This window comes from Eublepharis macularius, chromosome 4 (assembly GCF_028583425.1).
Source record: "Eublepharis macularius isolate TG4126 chromosome 4, MPM_Emac_v1.0, whole genome shotgun sequence".
NCBI lineage: Eukaryota > Metazoa > Chordata > Lepidosauria > Squamata > Eublepharidae > Eublepharis > Eublepharis macularius.
The window spans coordinates 187,316,598-187,333,527 of record NC_072793.1 but is presented as its reverse complement, the minus strand read 5'-3'; the positions used below and the strand labels follow the sequence as shown (position 1 = coordinate 187,333,527).

Here is a 16,930-nt window from a genome sequence, read left to right as displayed (position 1 = left end):
TGGGAACATTCACTTCGGAGAAGAGGAGGCTGAGGGGAGACAAGGTTGCTCTCTTGAAATATTTAAAAGGCTGTCACTTAGGGAAGGGGGGGCAGCAGAGGATAGGACTCGAAATAGTGGGTTTAAACTAGAGGAGGGAAGGAACCGGCTGGATGTTAGGAGAAACTTCTTCTTCCACCTTTACCGGGAAAGGGGGAATTTAATTATTAAAATCTAAGCTACCATTGGGGTTATGATAAAATTAAAAATTATAGAGTATGAAATAATAGATGTTTTACTATGGATATATAATATTAAGCTAGTTAGATATTATTTACAATATATAGCTTAAGTAAAGAGTATATAATGGATATTTGAGTATAACAGTTACCTTATAGACTTAAAGTATGCTTAGAATAAGAAATAGTAAAAGATGGGTGTGTAATAGAATATTAGAGTCTAAGCTAATATCAGAATCAGGATGATTGTGGAAAGTAAAGAGTTAAAGTAAACGGAAAGTTAACGGATACAATGTTATATTTTTAATATCTTGATTGCTAATATATATTATTATGCTAGCATTATCTTATGTAGAATATATGGTTTAAATGAGGTATTTAAAGGGAAACTTCTATTACAGAGATATTCTTAGTAGAGATTTAACAAGCTTAGAGAAAAGAGTATTAAGTGTGTGTTTAATAGAATATATGAGATACTAAGTAATTAAGTAATAAGATAGACTAAGGGTTGGAAAACTATGGCTGTTGTGGGTTTTCCGGGCTGTATTGCCGTGGTCTTGGCATTGTAGTTCCTGACGTTTCGCCAGCAGCTGTGGCTGGCATCTTCAGAGGTGTAGCACCAAAAGACAGAGATCTCTCAGTCAGATCTCTCTTTTGGTGCTACACCTCTGAAGATGCCAGCCACAGCTGCTGGCGAAACGTCAGGAACTACAATGCCAAGACCACGGCAATACAGCCCGGAAAACCCACAACAGCCATCGTTCTCCGGCCGTGAAAGCCTTCGACAATACATCGGTTGGAAAACTGTTGGAAGTCAACTAAAAAGGGGGGAGGAAAGGGAGAGGGTTAGAAATAGACTTACACGGGGGTAATGTATGTGTTGAATGATATTATAATCTAATCCAATAAAAATTTTATTGACCAGTCATTTGCAAAAGAAATAAATGAAGGATTAAAAGAATACTTTGAACTCAACTCAACGGAAGATACTTCCCAAGCAGTAATATGGGATGCCGTGAAAGCGGTAATAAGAGGCAAGCTTATCTCATTGGCTGCATTCTACAAAAAGAAAAAAGATCAATATAAATCAGAATTGTTACATAATATCCATGCACTAGAGGCCCAACATAAGAAATCATGTAGCCCAAAAATCTATAAGAAATTGACCAGTGAAAGGAAAAAGCTGGAAGCCATTGAAACCCAGAGCATACGCAAAAATTTGTTATATATAAAACAGAGGCACTGGCATAAAAGCCCCAGAACATTACGCTTTTTGGCCTGGAAGGTCATATTGAACCAATTCAATATGTTCTATTAGAAACTCCACAGGAAAACAGACCTCCTTTGCTAAGGAGATTCTAGAGGTCTTTACTAACTATTATCAAAATATATTGTCGAAGGCTTTCACGGCCGGAGAACGATGGTTATTGTGGGTTTTCCGGGCTGTATTGCCGTGGTCTTGGCATTGTAGTTCCTGACGTTTCGCCAGCAGCTGTGGCTGGCATCTTCAGAGGTGTAGCACCAGAGGTGTAGCAGGTCTTTTGGTGCTACACCTCTGAAGATGTCAGCCACAGCTGCTGGCGAAACGTCAGGAACTACAATGCCAAGACCACGGCAATACAGCCCGGAAAACCCACAACAACCATTATTATCAAAATCTCTACTCTTCTGATAAACCTGACCAGCCCTCCATTATCTCATTCTTAACATCAATAAAAATGAGGAAATTAACACAAGACCATAAAGAGATTATCGAACAGCAAATCACAAAGCAAGAAGTTATAGACACCATTAAGAGGCTAAAATTAAATAAGGCCCCAGGTAGGGATGGCTTTTCAGCCGAATTTTATAAACAGTTTATTGCAACACTGGCTGACCCCCTTACTGCTACTTGCAACTCAGCACTAATGCAAGGCTCAATTCCCCAAACATGGCTTGAATCTAAAATCATTGTAGGTCATAAAAAGGGAAAAGACCCAACCTATCCTGATTCATATAGGCCAATTTCTCGCCTGCTTATCTCCTGGCCTATCTTGGAATGAAAGAATCAATCTGATCAAAGCATTTATACTTCCCCTCTACCTATTTTATTTTAGAATGCTACCTATTCTAATAACTGATAAGGAAATCCAAAAATGGCAAACAAAATTGGCTAAATTTATTTGGGAATATAAAAGGCCCAGGATTAATCAAGAGACCATGATTAGATCATCTAAAAGAGGAGGTCTATCAATTCCCTCTTTACAATACTATTATACTGCTTCCCACCTAGCAAATCTATTAACTTTAATTTATTTTCAAGGACAAGTTCAATGGGTAGATATTGAAAGCTCCTACTACAGACCAAGTAACTTTATAGATATAACGTGGAACAGACCCAATGAAAGACCTACTCCATCTACAGATAATGTATTTTGTGCTACCACTCTAAGAATATGGGACAGGGAGAGGAAACAGTTAGCACCCCAATTCTCGCCTGTAATGTCCTTCCTAGGACAAAGTTGGTTCTTGCCGGCTTCACAACCTCATGCTTATGATCTCTGGAGGGAAATACACAAATATAGATTGAAGGACATTATAAAGCAGGGACACATAATAGAAGCATCAAAAATAGAAGAAAGCAGCAACCTCAAACTCCCATGGTTCCAATATTTACAACTACAATATCTCTCAAACCGTAAAGAAATAAAAGAGGCATTCCAACGGAATCTGACTGGCTTTGAAATGATCTTATATCAAGATTGTATACAAAGGAAGGGCCTTATATCTAGATTATACCAAGTAGTCTCCAATAGTAGGTCGAATTCAGTTCTGAGTTACCAAACCCACTGGGACAGAGATTGTGGCTTTAAGCTGTCAGACACCCAATGGGAAATCATCTGGAAAGTCAAACCACTTAATTCTAGAGCTATATCGATCCATACTCTTTCCTTTAAAATTTTAGCCAGGTGGTATATGCATCCGTGTCAACTATACAAGGTCAAGCACACCTATAGTCCTTTATGCGGAAGAAGTGATGCCAGCCAGGTAATTTTGTCCATTGTTGGTGGAGCTGCCCGATCATTCAAACTTATTGGGGAAAAATTCTTTTACATATTGAGAAAATCATTTAATTCCAATGCAACCGGAACTTGTACTTTTGGGGTTATGGGAGAATGATGGCGTTCCAAAAATTAGAAAGGATCTAATTATGTTCCTACTGGCAGCAGCCAAAGGGATAATAGCATCCTCATGGGAAAAGGCCACTATGCCACCGTTAACAGCGTGGTGTAATAAAATATGGGACTTCTTTATTACGGAAAAGCTAGCTGACCATCTTCAATCTTTGGACAATTCTCAGTTCCAATCTACTTTTGCTAACATGTGGCTTCCTTACCTCAATTACATACATGATTCGGATCAAACACGGTTTCCAGATCCCATGATTCATACAATTTTGTCTATTTTTTGAATACTGTATATTATTTACAAACTATTGTATTGCAAAATGAGTATCTCTATTTTTTGTGCTGTATCAGATATCTTTATTATATACTGTAATGGGTAGTGTTGTTACATATTGTTCTACAGTTGCAGGTGTTCATTCATCCTGTTTGAATAGATTGAAAATGGAAAATAAAGTTAAAAAAAATATTGCAATCATTTAGAATTCCATTCAACATCCAATAAATTTTCAACTGCGAAGCCAGAAGCGGGTCCTTTTCTCTTTCTCGGTGAGTCCTCCGAAGGGTTAAAAGGAAGGAGCCTCCATTCCTAGAGAGGCCAGGAGAGGGGAGGCCGCCCTCACTTCCTGTCCCGGGGTCCCCATTGTGTGTTGTGGGGCGGAGGGGAGAGGAGGCCGCGCCGGAGGACGTTCTGCAAAAGGGGTAAGTCCTGCAATGATCCCCCCCCCTCTGCAAAGCGCCCCCCTGCTGCTGCCCGGCTCGGCCAGGGGGCTGCCTGGACCCCAAGGGGCTTTTCTGCGGCTCTCGGGACGCCCCCAGCTGAGCTCCTCCGGCAGTGAGGCAGGCGCCTTCCGCTGCGCTTTCTCTGCGGCCTGCTGCTCGCTGCAGTCTCTAGCAAAAGGGCTTCTCTTTCCCATCTGTTTTATTTTTTATTATTTACCTTATTTATTACTCCACCTTTCTCACTGAGACTCGTGACTCGGGTTGCACAGTGTGAGCCGATACAATCAATCCCTGGGGTGTTCAATGAATAATACAGCAGGGTAGGATTGCAGACCTTTGAAAGCGAGCATAACTCTGAATCACAGACTGCTGAAACAAAACTTAACTAATTTGACATGAACATATTAATTGATACGGAAACTCCCATTAGAAGCATATCCCTACCAATAGACAGTATGCAGTAGAATAGTCTATAGCCCCAGTCCCTTTTCCAGAGCACCTCTCTGATCTATTTCTTATGACCTAGTCCTGTAATCTGCGTAGAAAGCCCTCCTCAATATGTCAGTCTTGCATAGCGGGGGGGGCTTCCCTGACCCCCCCAGGCAGGCCTTTCCAGAAGGTGGCTCCCCCCCCCCCAGAGAATGCCCAGGTGTGGCCAGAGGTTGGTTGGGCCCATTCCCAGGCCGGCCCCTGCAGGAGGGCCTGTTCGGATGAGTGAAGCTGCCGTGGTGGGACAGAGGGGGAGGGGCAGCCCCCTAGTTCTTTCCTTAGGCCTGGTGTTGCCTTCGTGCAGTCCTGCTCCCACCGGGCCCTCCTGTTCTTTCTTGCAGTTCTGGGATAGCAAACTTGGGCTTTGGGAGGGTTCCCCTCTTCACTCTGTTGTGCACTGAAGGTCCGATTCTGCCCGCAGACTCAGCACGGCTGTTCCTTGCCAGCAAATCTGCCGTCTTTCTGTGTGGCTTCTGCAGCCCGGCTCACTTCCGTTGCCTTTGCTAAGGTAAGATCTTTGGCTTTCAGAAATCGCCCCCCCCCCCGTCTTGAATTCATGGACTCCTGGGGCCCTCTGATCCCTTCTGAATGTGCCAGCAAGCCCTGGGAAGTCACGTGTTGGACTTGGGCCTCTCAGAGCGGCCACAGAACTTGAAAGATCTCTGTCTGGCTTTGCTTTCCTGGTTGTCAAAGAAGCAGACCAAGGAAGCTTAAAAAGCACTTTGGAATGAAAGATTAAAAGTTATTAATAAAAAATCCAGGAGTATGTAAATATAGATCATTGAATGCCAACGAATAACACTTTCTAGACTGAAAGCCCTGTCAAGATAGTATTCCTTTAAATGATCCCTTCCAAAAACTCATTTTTATTCAGCATATGAAGTTCTTCCAATGTGTTATCTTATTGAGAATTCTCCTATGCACAGTTAGTGGAAGGATGTAAATCATTTCCAAGTTAAGTTCCCTTTCCTCTTCTTTGGCTCCTCTGCGGCTTTGCAGGTTTCCATGAAGAAGTCAAACCTTCTCCAGTTTTCCTGCCATATGAACAGAGAGATCTAGCATCTCAGGGACTCTCCCTTGCACCTCCCTGCTTCTGGGCCACTCTTTCTAACTTCACAGCTACTTTGCAAATACACACACCACTCTCGACACCCCATAATGTTCTCTGGCTTCTGAACGCTGCAAGAATCTTTAGTTCGTAGATTAGCCGTGTTTTTATGAAGCAGAGCAGAGCCTTCCTTCTTGCTGTGATGAAGCTCCTCTTCGCTTGCTCCGTTCCCCTCCCCTGGCCAGTCTGGGAAAGATGCCCACTCCAGCTCCTCGGTATAGAAATAGCCATTTGGGGAAGTAAAGCCTAGAATTAATTTAAAATCAGTGCAAAATAATCGAAAGAGGAGGGATTTAGGCCGTACCCCATCTCCAGTTATATGACCTGCGGGCGAGGGCGACATGGGGAACCAGCTGGGTAACGACTTTGTACAAATGCCAGTGGGTTTGTGGTTGCAGGTAAAGAAAAATGGGAGGGGTTTATAATTCAGTCGTGATAATGTTGTGAGAATTCACGCTACGTATGGGAGAAAACATGATTAAAACCTCTCCGGCCCACCTCCCCTCTGGTGCCAGCAGGATGGGTGTTGAGAACAAAGCTGCCTCCAAACGCAAAAACTGACTGTTAATGGAAATAATGTTAAAAGTTGGGCAGATAGCGCATTGGGCCCAAAGGAAGAGCAGTAAAATGATAACCCTTGAGGACACCTTTTGGTGTGGTAACGCAGGCTGGTGGCTCTGGGGGTCTTCAGCGTCCATGCTGAGGCTGCCTTGCTGGGAGCTTGCTCCGTTCCGTGAGCGTTTGTGAGTCAAGGGCCGCCTCTTTAGATGCAGGTGTCCAGATATATATATATAGGTCCCACCAATCGGGCTTCTCATTGCAGGAGGTCATAGATGCGGCACTTGCCTTTACGGAAGAATCCGGCAGAGGAGGAAGGTGATCCGCACGTCTAGCTGGAGGCTGTCTGGCCAGAGGTCTGCAGCCATCTCCACCATCTTTGCCACCAGTGGCTGAAGCCAGAAAGGCACAGCACAAAGGAGATCCTGGACCTGGTGGTCTTGGAGCAATTCCTGGCCGTCCTGCCCCCGGAGATGGAGAGCTGGGTCAGGGAATGCGGGCCGGAGACCAGTTCCCAGGCGGTGGCCCTGGCAGAAGGGTTCCTCCTGAGCCAGGCAGGTGCCAAGAATCAGGACCAGCAGGTGAGAGGGACACATCTGGGGAGTATCTGGGGCACAAGGTATGATCAAGGATCTCCCCCAAATCCATACGGATTGTCCCACCTTTTTTAGACCCCTCCTCCTTTCCCCTGTTCCCTTTCTCAACAGTCTCCCCTTTCTGGGATCCCCATTTCTCTTTCAGGTGCAGGAAAAGATCACGCAGGATCCTTACCACGGAGCAGCTTTTCCAGGTAAGATCAGGGGGGCCTTCGTTGCCCCTGGGTGTCCTCCTTGTGTGTAGGGGGGCTGCTTTTATTCCCCCCTCCCCTGGCCAGTGTGGGAAAGATGCCCACTCCAGCTCCTCAGTATAGAAATGTCCATTTGGGGAAGTAAAAGCCTAGAACGAGTTTAAAATCAGTGCAAAATAATTGAAAGAGGAGTGATTTAGGCCGTACCGCATCTCCAGTTATATGACCTGCAGGCGAGGGCGACATGGGGAACCAGATGGTTAATGACTTGGTACAAATGCCAGTGGGTTTGTGGTTGCAGGTAAAGAAAAATTGAAGGGGTTTATAATTCAACCTTGATAATGTTGTGAGTATTCACACTACGTATGGGAGAAAACGGGTCATTTTGTAGAACTTTCTCCCTGAAGAACTCGGGCACATCTAGAGATAGTAGAAAATGTGGCAGGACACCTGAGTGGCTAATTGACATTGACAGAGAAGTTGTGAAGAGGCATCTGGCTGCACTGGATGAATATAAATCCCCTGGGCCGGATAGGGTGCACCCAAGAGTGCTGAAGGAACTTTCCAGAGAACTTCCAGAACCCCTGTCCATCATCTTCAAGGCCTCCTGGAGGACTGGGGATGTGCCACAAGATTGGAGAAGAGCAAATGTTATCCCAATCTTTAAGAAAGGGAAGATCCGGAGAAGTCAGCATGGTTTTGTCCCTAACAGATCTTGCCAGACCAACCTGGTTTCCTTCTTTGATCGAGTGACCAGCTTACTGGATTGGGGGAACTCTGTTGACGTGATTTATCTGGATTTCAGTAAAGCTTTTGATAAGGTCCCCCATGATATTCTGATGGGCAAACTGGAAGACTGTGGAGTAGACTATAGGACAGTTCGGTGGATAGGGAACTGGTTGGAGGACCGCACTCAAAGAGTGGTGGTCAACGGCGTTTCATCAGATTGGAGGGAGGTGTCCAGTGGGGTGCCGCAGGGCTCGGTTTTGGGTCCGGTACTTTTCAATATTTTTATCAATGATCTGGATGAAGGAATGCAAGGGCTGCTCATTAAATTTGCTGATGATACCAAATTGGGAGGAGTAAGAAACACCCAAGAAGATAGAATTAAAATTCAACAAGACCTGAATACTCTGGAGAAGCGGGCAGCTGTGAATAGGATGCAATTCAACAAAGACAAGTGCATTACATTCCACTTGGCCACAAAAATGGGAAGCACAAATACTGGATGGGGGATACACTTCTGGGCAGTAGTATATGTGAAAGGGATCTTGGGGTAAGAGTGGACTGTAAACTGAATATGAGCAGTCAGTGTGATGCGGTGGCAAAAAAGGCTAATTCAGTCCTGGGTTGTATCAAAGGGGCCATAGCGTCGAAATCGCAGGCGGTCATAGCCCCTCTCTATACTGCCTTGGTCAGGCCACACCTGGAGTATTGTGTGCAGTTCTGGAGGCCTCACTTCAAAAACGATGTGGACGAAATCAAGAGGGTGCAGAGGAGAGCGACGAGGATGATCAGGGGTCTGGAGACTGAGCCCTACGAGGAAAGGCTGAGGGCCTTGGGAATGTTTAGTTTGGAGAAGAGAAGGTTGAGGGGGGACATGATTGCTCTCTTTAAATATTTGAAAGGCTGTCATTTGGAGGAGGGCAAGGAGCTGTTCCAGTTGGCAGCAGAGGGTCAGACCCGAAGCAATGGGTTTAAATGCACAAAGGTACCGGCTGGATATTAGGAAAAACTTTTTCACGGTCAGAGTAGTTCAAAAGTGGAATCAGCTGCCTAGGGAGGTGGTGAGCTCCCCCTCACTGGCAGTTTTCAAGTAGAGGCTGGATGAATACTTGTCAGAGATGCTTTAGGCTGATCCTGCACTGGGCAGGGGGTTGGACTAGAAGGTCTGTATGGCCCCTTCCCACTCTATGATTCTACAAAAAAGAGCTGGAGGTACTCATTAACATAACTCATTAGCATAACCATTAGCATCTGCCATGCTCCTTGCCATCACCCGAAGTGTGTTATTGGCATAACTGATTTGCATATGCCACACCCCGACATCACCTATCGTGGCTGTTTTGGACCCAATCCTGGCCATTCAGGGCCGAAATTGGGCCCAAAATGGCAAAAAGGGGTTGAAAATGGCCAAACGGGGGCCGAAAATGGTCAGGATTGGGCTGCTGCTGAGTGGGAGAGTGAACCACCACCCATCAGAGGCCCGATTGGGGCTGTTTCAGCCCCAATCCAGGCTGAAATGGGCCCAAAATGGCAGAGAGTCAAGTGGGCGGGGCCACCTGATATGTGACCTCTTTGGGGAACTGCCAGAACTGCATTCCTGCGCGTTCCCCCTCAAAATGAGCCCTGGAACTAGCTATTTGGGGAAGTAAAAGCCTAGAACTAGTTTAAAATCAGCGCAAAGTAATTGAATGAAGAGGGATTTAGGCCGTACCGCATCTCCAGTTACGTGACCTGCAGGCGAGGGCGACGTGGGGAACCAGCTGGGTAACGACTTTGTAGTTGCAGATAAAGAAAAATTATAGGGGTTTATAATTCATCCTTGATAATGCTGTGAGTATTCACTCTACGTATGGGAGAAAACATGATTAAAACATCTCTGACCCGCCTCCCCTCTGGTGCCAGCAGGACGGGCGTTGAGAACAAAGCCTGCTGAGAGGGAATCCAGTTTCTCGGATTGTGCCCTAAAGCCAATGCAGAGAGAGGTTCCCTGAAGGGACTGGCGCAGGAGATGCGGGCGCACTAATAAGGGTTTCCCACCCTCTTTCTTTCCCTCCCTCCCAGGCAGCAGTGAAAAGGCTCCCTTGATGGATTCTCCGCCGTCTCCTCCACGTGGTGAAGGGAAAAGACCAGCCATGCGGCCAGCTCAGGTACGGGGAGGGGGCCTTGGGGGCTCAGAGGTTCAGGCTCCTTGGCCTTGGCTGTGGCGATACGAGAGGCCGAGGCTGCCCACTGAGAAGGCAGGAAAATGGCCTCCCCCTGCCTAGGATGGCAGGTGCAGGGCAATGAATTTCTCATGGGAAAGGGTTTGGTCCTTTGCCCCATGGACGTCTCCGGCCTCTTCCCACAAGCCTGCCAGCCCCCTGCCAAGGAGGGCCACCCCTCTGGGCCCCCAGTGCCCCCAAGGAGAGCCGGGAGTGGGGAGCGAAATGACCCCAAGGGGCTCCCCTCCTCTTGGTGCTGGCCTTCCTGTATTAATCCCCCTGCCTCTCTTTCTGCCCCCTCCCTGGTCCCATGGACCAGCTTTCCAGTGGTGTAAAGAACTGCTCCCTCCTTCTCCTTCCAGAGTCCGGTGTCCTTCGAAGAGGTGGCCGTGCGTTTCACCCGGGGGGAGTGGAGCCTGCTGCGCCCGGCCCAGAGAGCCCTATACAAGGAAGTCATGCTGGAGAACTTTGGGATCGTGGCCTCTCTGGGTAAGGGTCCCTTTCTCCTGGGCTGCCTCCTTCTGGTGGGAGGAGTGGCTGTGAGGAAGACCTGAATGGGGAAGGCCGTGGCCAGGCTGCCTCCCCTGGGCCCAGTGGCTGATCTCTGCCGCCCTCCCTGGTCCCTCCTCTGATGTGGGAGGGGGTATGGGTCTCTTTCTGGAGAGGGAGCCCCTGCCTGGCAGCCCTGGGCCTGGACCACATGAGCGGCGTCAGAAGAGGTGCGGAGTGGAGCTTGGTCATCCCTCTGTTCTGGGCCTTGCCTTGTATACGGGAGTCTGACTCCTCTCCTCCTGTAGCCACATATCTGAGCCAGGCCACAACCTGACAGTACTTGCGGATCTGGACTAAAGTGCAGCCATTTTTACCAAAGACCTCGTCTCAGGTTCCTTCCCTGAGCTGAAATGTGGCAGAGGAAGGAGTACAGCTGACTTCTCGGCCACTGGTTGTTTCTCAGCTGGCATTTCCAGCTCAGTTGTTCCTGCCACAGAAAACAGAAATGGGGGTAGCTGAACTCCCTCCATGGCAGAAGCCATGGAGGGATTTTCTTCTGCTAAACGTCTAACATATCCAAGGGAGCCACCCAGGCTCCTTCCAGAGTGAATTCCAAGGGCAGAGACTCGTCTTCCGAGCGCTCGCACACCCGCGAGCAAATATTCAATCGTCGTTTGGGAGTTCAAGAGATAAGCAGAATCTCAGGCCACGGTTAGCTTTGCCCCAAACAAACATGGCCAAGGAAATAAGTTTCACATGAATCCTGAAACTAGCAAATAAAACAACTTAATTTGACTCCAGTATATCCGGACTCCCCCCGCCCCCTGCACCCCTCATCTAAGATTGAGGTGGGTTGGCGCTGCTGGTTTTATTGATTTCTCAGTAGCATTTGATATTGTTGACTATTAGTTTTTGATCTCCCCACCCCGCCTCACCGATGTGGGGATACTTGGGACTGCCTTGCGGCGGCTTGTCTCTTTTCTCCATGGTTGGGGACAGAGGGTGGTGCTAGGGGCGAAATTATCAAGCATGCCACTCGTTGGATGTGAGGTCGCACAGGGGGCGATTCTCTCCCCTCTCCTGTTCAATCTTCACATGTGCCCCCTAGCCCAGTTGGTACAAAGTTTCGGGCTAGTTTGCTATGACTATGCTGATGACGCCCAGCTGTTGATGGACGGACGGCCTGACTTGGCCACAGAGGCATTAACTAGGGCTTTGGAGGCTGGGGGGGATGGGTGAAGCAGAGTTGACTGAAGCTGAATCCCATGAAGACAGAGATCCTGTACTTGGCTTGTGGGCCAATGGGTTTGGGGATCCAGCTCCCAGCCTTTGATGGGGTGCCACTTGTACCTGTGCTGGTAGTCAGGAGGCTAGGAGTGATGCCTCCCTATCCATGGAGGCTCGGGTTGCAGCATTTGCCCAGCTTTTCCCATCTTCGGTGGGTCAGGCAGCTGGCCCGGTACCTTTTGACCCATGACCTAACGACAGTGATCCATGCAACGGCCACCTCCAGGTTGGACTACTGTAACTCACTCTATGCTGGGTCTGACCCAGAAACTAGCGGGTCCAAAATGCTGCTGTGCGGTTCCTAACTGGACCTTCATATAGGGCACACATCACTCTAATCCTGCAGCAGCAACAACCGCCCCCCCCCCCCGCCTGGAATTCCGGATCACTAAAGAGACAGCATGCGTTTTTGAGGATCAGTGGGGGGGTGATCTAATTCCTCCCCTTTTCTTATTCTCCCTCCTTCTCTCACTGTGGCCTGCGGGGCCCACGCTTTCTCCCCATTGCTCCATCGCTGCTCCTGGTTCCTGCCATGGAGGCTCCCCACGTCCCTCTCCTCGTCCCCTGTTTCTCTGGCTCCTGCCAGCCCCCTTTCTGTCCATCTCTCCACCATCGTGGAGAGACATCTTCGTGGAGAAGATGTCCAAGACATCTTCTTGGATTCTCCTTCCCTCTCTCATTCAGCACAGCTATCATAGACTGGCCATAACAACGTATTGATGAAAGGTTTGAGTAATTCTTGAATCAGGACTAATTTAGTAGATACTTAAAGGATTTTGTCCTACCAAAAGTTCTGATTGCTGGCCGCCTTTTGCATTTTTCTGTCTGGCTTGCCTCCTGTCCCGCCCTTGGCTGTTAATAATAGTCAACCCTTTTAAAACAATGGCCTCGTTATTTCATGGGAAAATACCCCACCAGCATGCAATGTGTGTATGCAAAGGCTCAGGTCCCAAGAGACCCAGAGTAGGGGGGTGCTTGTGTGAATGCAAAAATACATGTGCCACACACAGACACACCCATCTAGGTAGATGTTTCTTGACCCAATACTGCACTCCGCCTCACCCGTGTTACTTGTCTGTTCTGTATTTCTGGAGGGACAGAGTCAAGCTGTCTTGGAATTGCTGGATTTATGTGCACCCAGAAAAGTTATGATTTTGTTTTTCCCCCCTGATAAAAAGGACCTCAAGTTGCCAAACCTGAACTCATATCCTGGCTGGAAGAGGAAGAGCTGTTTCTCCCAGGCTTATTTGAAGAGGAGGGATTGGCGGGTAAGTTCTTCCACCTGTTGCGGGTCTGTGTGTTGCTTGTGCTTCCTTCCAAGGGCTGATGGGTTATGGTGGGTTCTCAGAAGAGCTTGGCTGAGTTTTGAATGTTGAAATGGTGCCTGGAGATCTGGAACCCCTAAAAATCGGCCACTTTCTCCTCCCAAGACAGATCACTTCTTCCAAGCCTAGCCAAATGTTGTCCACTTTGGGGCAAGGGTGTTCACCCGCCCTGTGACCCCAGGATCCCTTTCCCTGGAGAAGTCAGACCTTGATCCTGGTCCTTGTGCCTGCAAAGCCAAGCCTGTGCTTTATTGCAGAGACATGACCCAAAGCAACCCCACAGAGCTCTCGAGTGCAGACATCCGCCCACCCAGCCGAGAGCAGTGCTGCACGCAATGCCGAAGGGCCTGGCCCAGACGGTGTGCCAATATAACGTTCTAGTACCTTGCAGGTGTCCTGGATGACTCCGGTCAGGCTTGATTCAGATATAGATGTGCACGTAAGAAGCCCTCGGTGTCTACTGAGCTTTCAAATACCAAATCATTTAACTCCTGGAAAAAAGTACACCTCAAAGAATGTTTTAGGTTTGTTTCGGGGTATAGTACACAAGTCGTACAATTCCAGTTGGTGGGATGAGACACACAGTTGGAATATTAGGATCGAGGGGCACAACTTGTTTGAAAGGAATGGGCCAATAAAGAAGGGTGGAGGAGTGGCCCTATATGCCAAGGCTGTATCTACTTGCGAGGAAGTGCCTGAACCTGAGCCTGGAAGGTCAGTTGAGAGCCTCTGGGTAAAAATAGCAGGAGAAAGAAATAATGGTGATATTATGGTAGGGGTCTTCTATAGACCCCCCTCCCCCAGGCCAGACAGAGGACTTGAATGAGACACTCCTAGACCACACTCCAACATTTTCAAAGAGACGGAACAAACTCGTCATGGGAGATTTCCATTACCCTGATATCTGCTGGAAGTCAAACTCTGCTAAAAACAGAAGGTCTAATGAATTCCTGACTTGTCTTGCTGACAACTTCATAGCAAGCGGAGAAGGAAAGAAGGGGCTCTGCCATCTTGGACTTGATTCTCACCAACGGGGAAGAACTGGTTGATGAGGCGAAAGTAGAGGGCACCCTGGGTAGCAGCGGCCATGTAATTCTGGAGTTTAAGATCTTGGGTAAGGGAAAAGCGGAACATCATCAGACGCACAGGATAGATTTTAGGAAAGCTAATTCCAACAAGCTCAAAGTCCTGCTGGGGAGAATCCCATGGTGAGAAAAAACTCAGGGAGAAGGGAGTTCAAGAGGGGGGGGGAGTGTCTTAAAAGCGAGATATTGAAGACACACAACCAATTCCGATGAGTAAGAAAAAATGGGAGGAACCTGAAGAGGCCAGTGTGCTTCCATAAACAACTTTCTAAAGGTCTGCAAGTTTAAAACAAAAGACACATTTAAGAAATGGGAGGAGGGCTGTATATTCAAGTCTGAAAATAAACAACTTGTTGGTGCTTGTAGAGAGAGTGTTAGAAAGGCTAACGCTCAATATGAGCTTCGGCTAGCAAGAGATGCTAAACACAACAAAAAAGGGTTCTTTGGTTAGGTTCAGAGCAGGAAAATGAATAAGGGTTAGGGTTAGGCCCACTGCGGGGAGAGGAAGGTGAGGTTTTAACAGGAGGTAAAGAGAGTGCAGAACTGCTCAGTTCCTAGAAGCTGAGGTGGTGTGTAAACACCTGGTTTCCTTAAATGAAATTAGGCCCTCAGGTGCAGAAGAATTGCACCCCAGGGGTACTAAAGGAACATGGTCGTGTAATTGTGCAGCCCCTGTCTAACCTTTGAGGATTCTTGAAGTACAAGTGAGGCGCCAGAAGATTGGAGGAGGGCAAACGTCGCCCCCCATCTTCAAGAAGGGGGAAAAGGAGGATCCAGGTGATTATCGACCTGTCAGCTTGGCGTCCATACCTGGAAAAGTCCTGGTGCAAATTTTCAAACAATCAATTCTTGATCATTTAGAAAGGACAGCTGTGATTACTCAGAGCCAGCATGGGTTCCTCAAGAGTAAATCATAACCTTACCTCCATTTTTGAGAGAGTTACAACTTTAGTGGGTCAGGGGGGTGCTGTGGACATAGTTTATCTTGGTTTCAGTAAGGCTTTTGGTAAGATTCCACATGATATTCTTGTTGACAAGTTAGTAAAATGTGGTTTGGATCCTATTACTCTTAGGTGGATCTGTATCTGGTTGACTCATCGCACCCCAAGAGTGCTTGTAAATGGTTCGTCATCCTCTTGGAGTGCCTCAGGGATCTGTCCCAGGCCCCGTGTGGCCCAACCTATTTATAAATGACTTGGATGAAGGAATAGAGGGGATTAAATTTGCAGGATGGGGGAGACTTATCTTGGCAGTAGTACGCGTGAAAAGGGTCTAGGGGTCTTAGTAGACCATCCACTGAGCACAAGTCAGCAATGTGATGCGGTAGCTAAAAAGGCAAATGTGATTTTTTTTCCTGTATCAACAGAAGCATAATGTCAAGATCATGCAAAGTGATTGTTTTGCTCAGCTCTGCACTGGTTAGACCTCACTTGGAGTGCTGAGTCCAGTTTTGGACACCACATTTTAAGCAGGCTGTTGACAAGCCGGAATGTGTCCAAAAGAGGGCAATGAAGATGGTGAGGGGTCTGGAAACGAAGACCTATGAGGGAAGGTTTTCTATTGCCCCAGCAGGTTGGGCCAGAAACAACGGATTAAAAGTCCGATTAAAAGTAAAACGAAGGCCTTTTCAGCTGATCATTAAGAAGAACTTCTTGACGGTTAGAGCGGTTCCTCAGTGGAACAGGCATTGTCAGGAGGTGGTGGCCTCTCCTTCCTTGCAGGTATTTAAGAAGAGGCTGGATGGTTGGAAGGGACACAGATTAAGAGGGCGGGGGCAGGAAGGGACGAGCTAGTGCTGGGCGCTCGTGGCCCTTTCGTACATGTCCAGGATAATGCCGATTGCCACTCTGTGGTCAGGAAGGAATTTTCCTCGGACTTCCGGTTTGGGATCCATGGAGGTCTAACGCAGCTCTAAGTGCTGAGCTGACCAGGCTGCCGTTTTAACGGCCGGCGGGGCAAAATAAGCTCGCGGCCAACTGTTCTCAGGCGGAGAACAGGCATAGAACGCTTAAGAACCTCAGGGCGCGTTGATCTCGGGTGAGGGGGGTCCTGCGCAACGGACTCTCTCACGTCCCTTGAGGTCCCACCCAAAGACAGGTCGGCTAAAATCTCTGTGGCAGTCCTGGAGCCAATGCGGTTGGCATAAGACCTACATGCCCAAGCTTCAACAGGGGCAAGAAGAACTGATGGGAATTTGAGATTGAAACAGCGATTACAACCCGCGAAAAGTGCTTGAGAAGGTAAAGATCACTATCTCTTGAAACGGGACAGATTACTTAAAGCAATGAAGCACTAAAGCAGACTTTTAAACTGCAACAGATTGATTAGAAGGAGGGGAGGATCCGGCAAGAACTATATTAGAAAAAGGACTAAGTTAAACGGAGTTATTAAAGAAATTGGACTATTGTTTTACATACCTGTTGTCACAAGGAGATATCAGGCTGTGAGAAAGCTTTACCATCGCGAGAACTGCTGTGGGAAATCGGGAAACAGGAAGTACATAACAGTGATAGAGTTGCTGGAGAGGAGCGGCCCTTGCCGGATGACAGGAAGAAGGGAATCGCCATCTTTGAAAGGGGAAGAGCTGCGGCTTCAGCGGAAGAGGAAGTAAGCCATATTGGATTACAAAAACCATAGAGAAACCATAGAGAAAAGACGCCCGACATTTTGGACTCTTTAAACGACTTTTTTGCAAAAAGACCGGGACATTCAAAACAAAAGGACACTAAGTCAAGCGCCACGGAGTTAAGGAAGCGAGCGGACTCGT

At 47.6% G+C, this 16,930-nt stretch overlaps 1 protein-coding gene across 3 annotated transcripts in view; it reads left to right on the top strand.

The window, feature by feature from the left end:
* LOC129328455 (zinc finger protein 665-like) overlaps positions 1–16,930 on the top strand; it is a 44,387-nt gene that overhangs the window by 17,471 nt on the left and 9,986 nt on the right. The window contains exons 1-5 of one of the 3 annotated variants that reach the window (XM_054977535.1): positions 5,032–5,102; positions 7,002–7,050; positions 9,835–9,920; positions 10,337–10,463; positions 12,932–13,021. The exons of 1 other annotated variant lie outside the window; for it this stretch is intronic. In XM_054977535.1, coding sequence (XP_054833510.1) covers positions 9,858–9,920; positions 10,337–10,463; positions 12,932–13,021 — 280 coding nt within the window. In that variant the 5' untranslated portion in view covers positions 5,032–5,102; positions 7,002–7,050; positions 9,835–9,857. Of the gene's footprint in view, positions 1–5,031; positions 5,103–6,547; positions 6,842–7,001; positions 7,051–9,834; positions 9,921–10,336; positions 10,464–12,931; positions 13,022–16,930 lie in introns of those variants that run through there. One more of the 3 variants, XM_054977534.1, reaches the window with a different exon arrangement.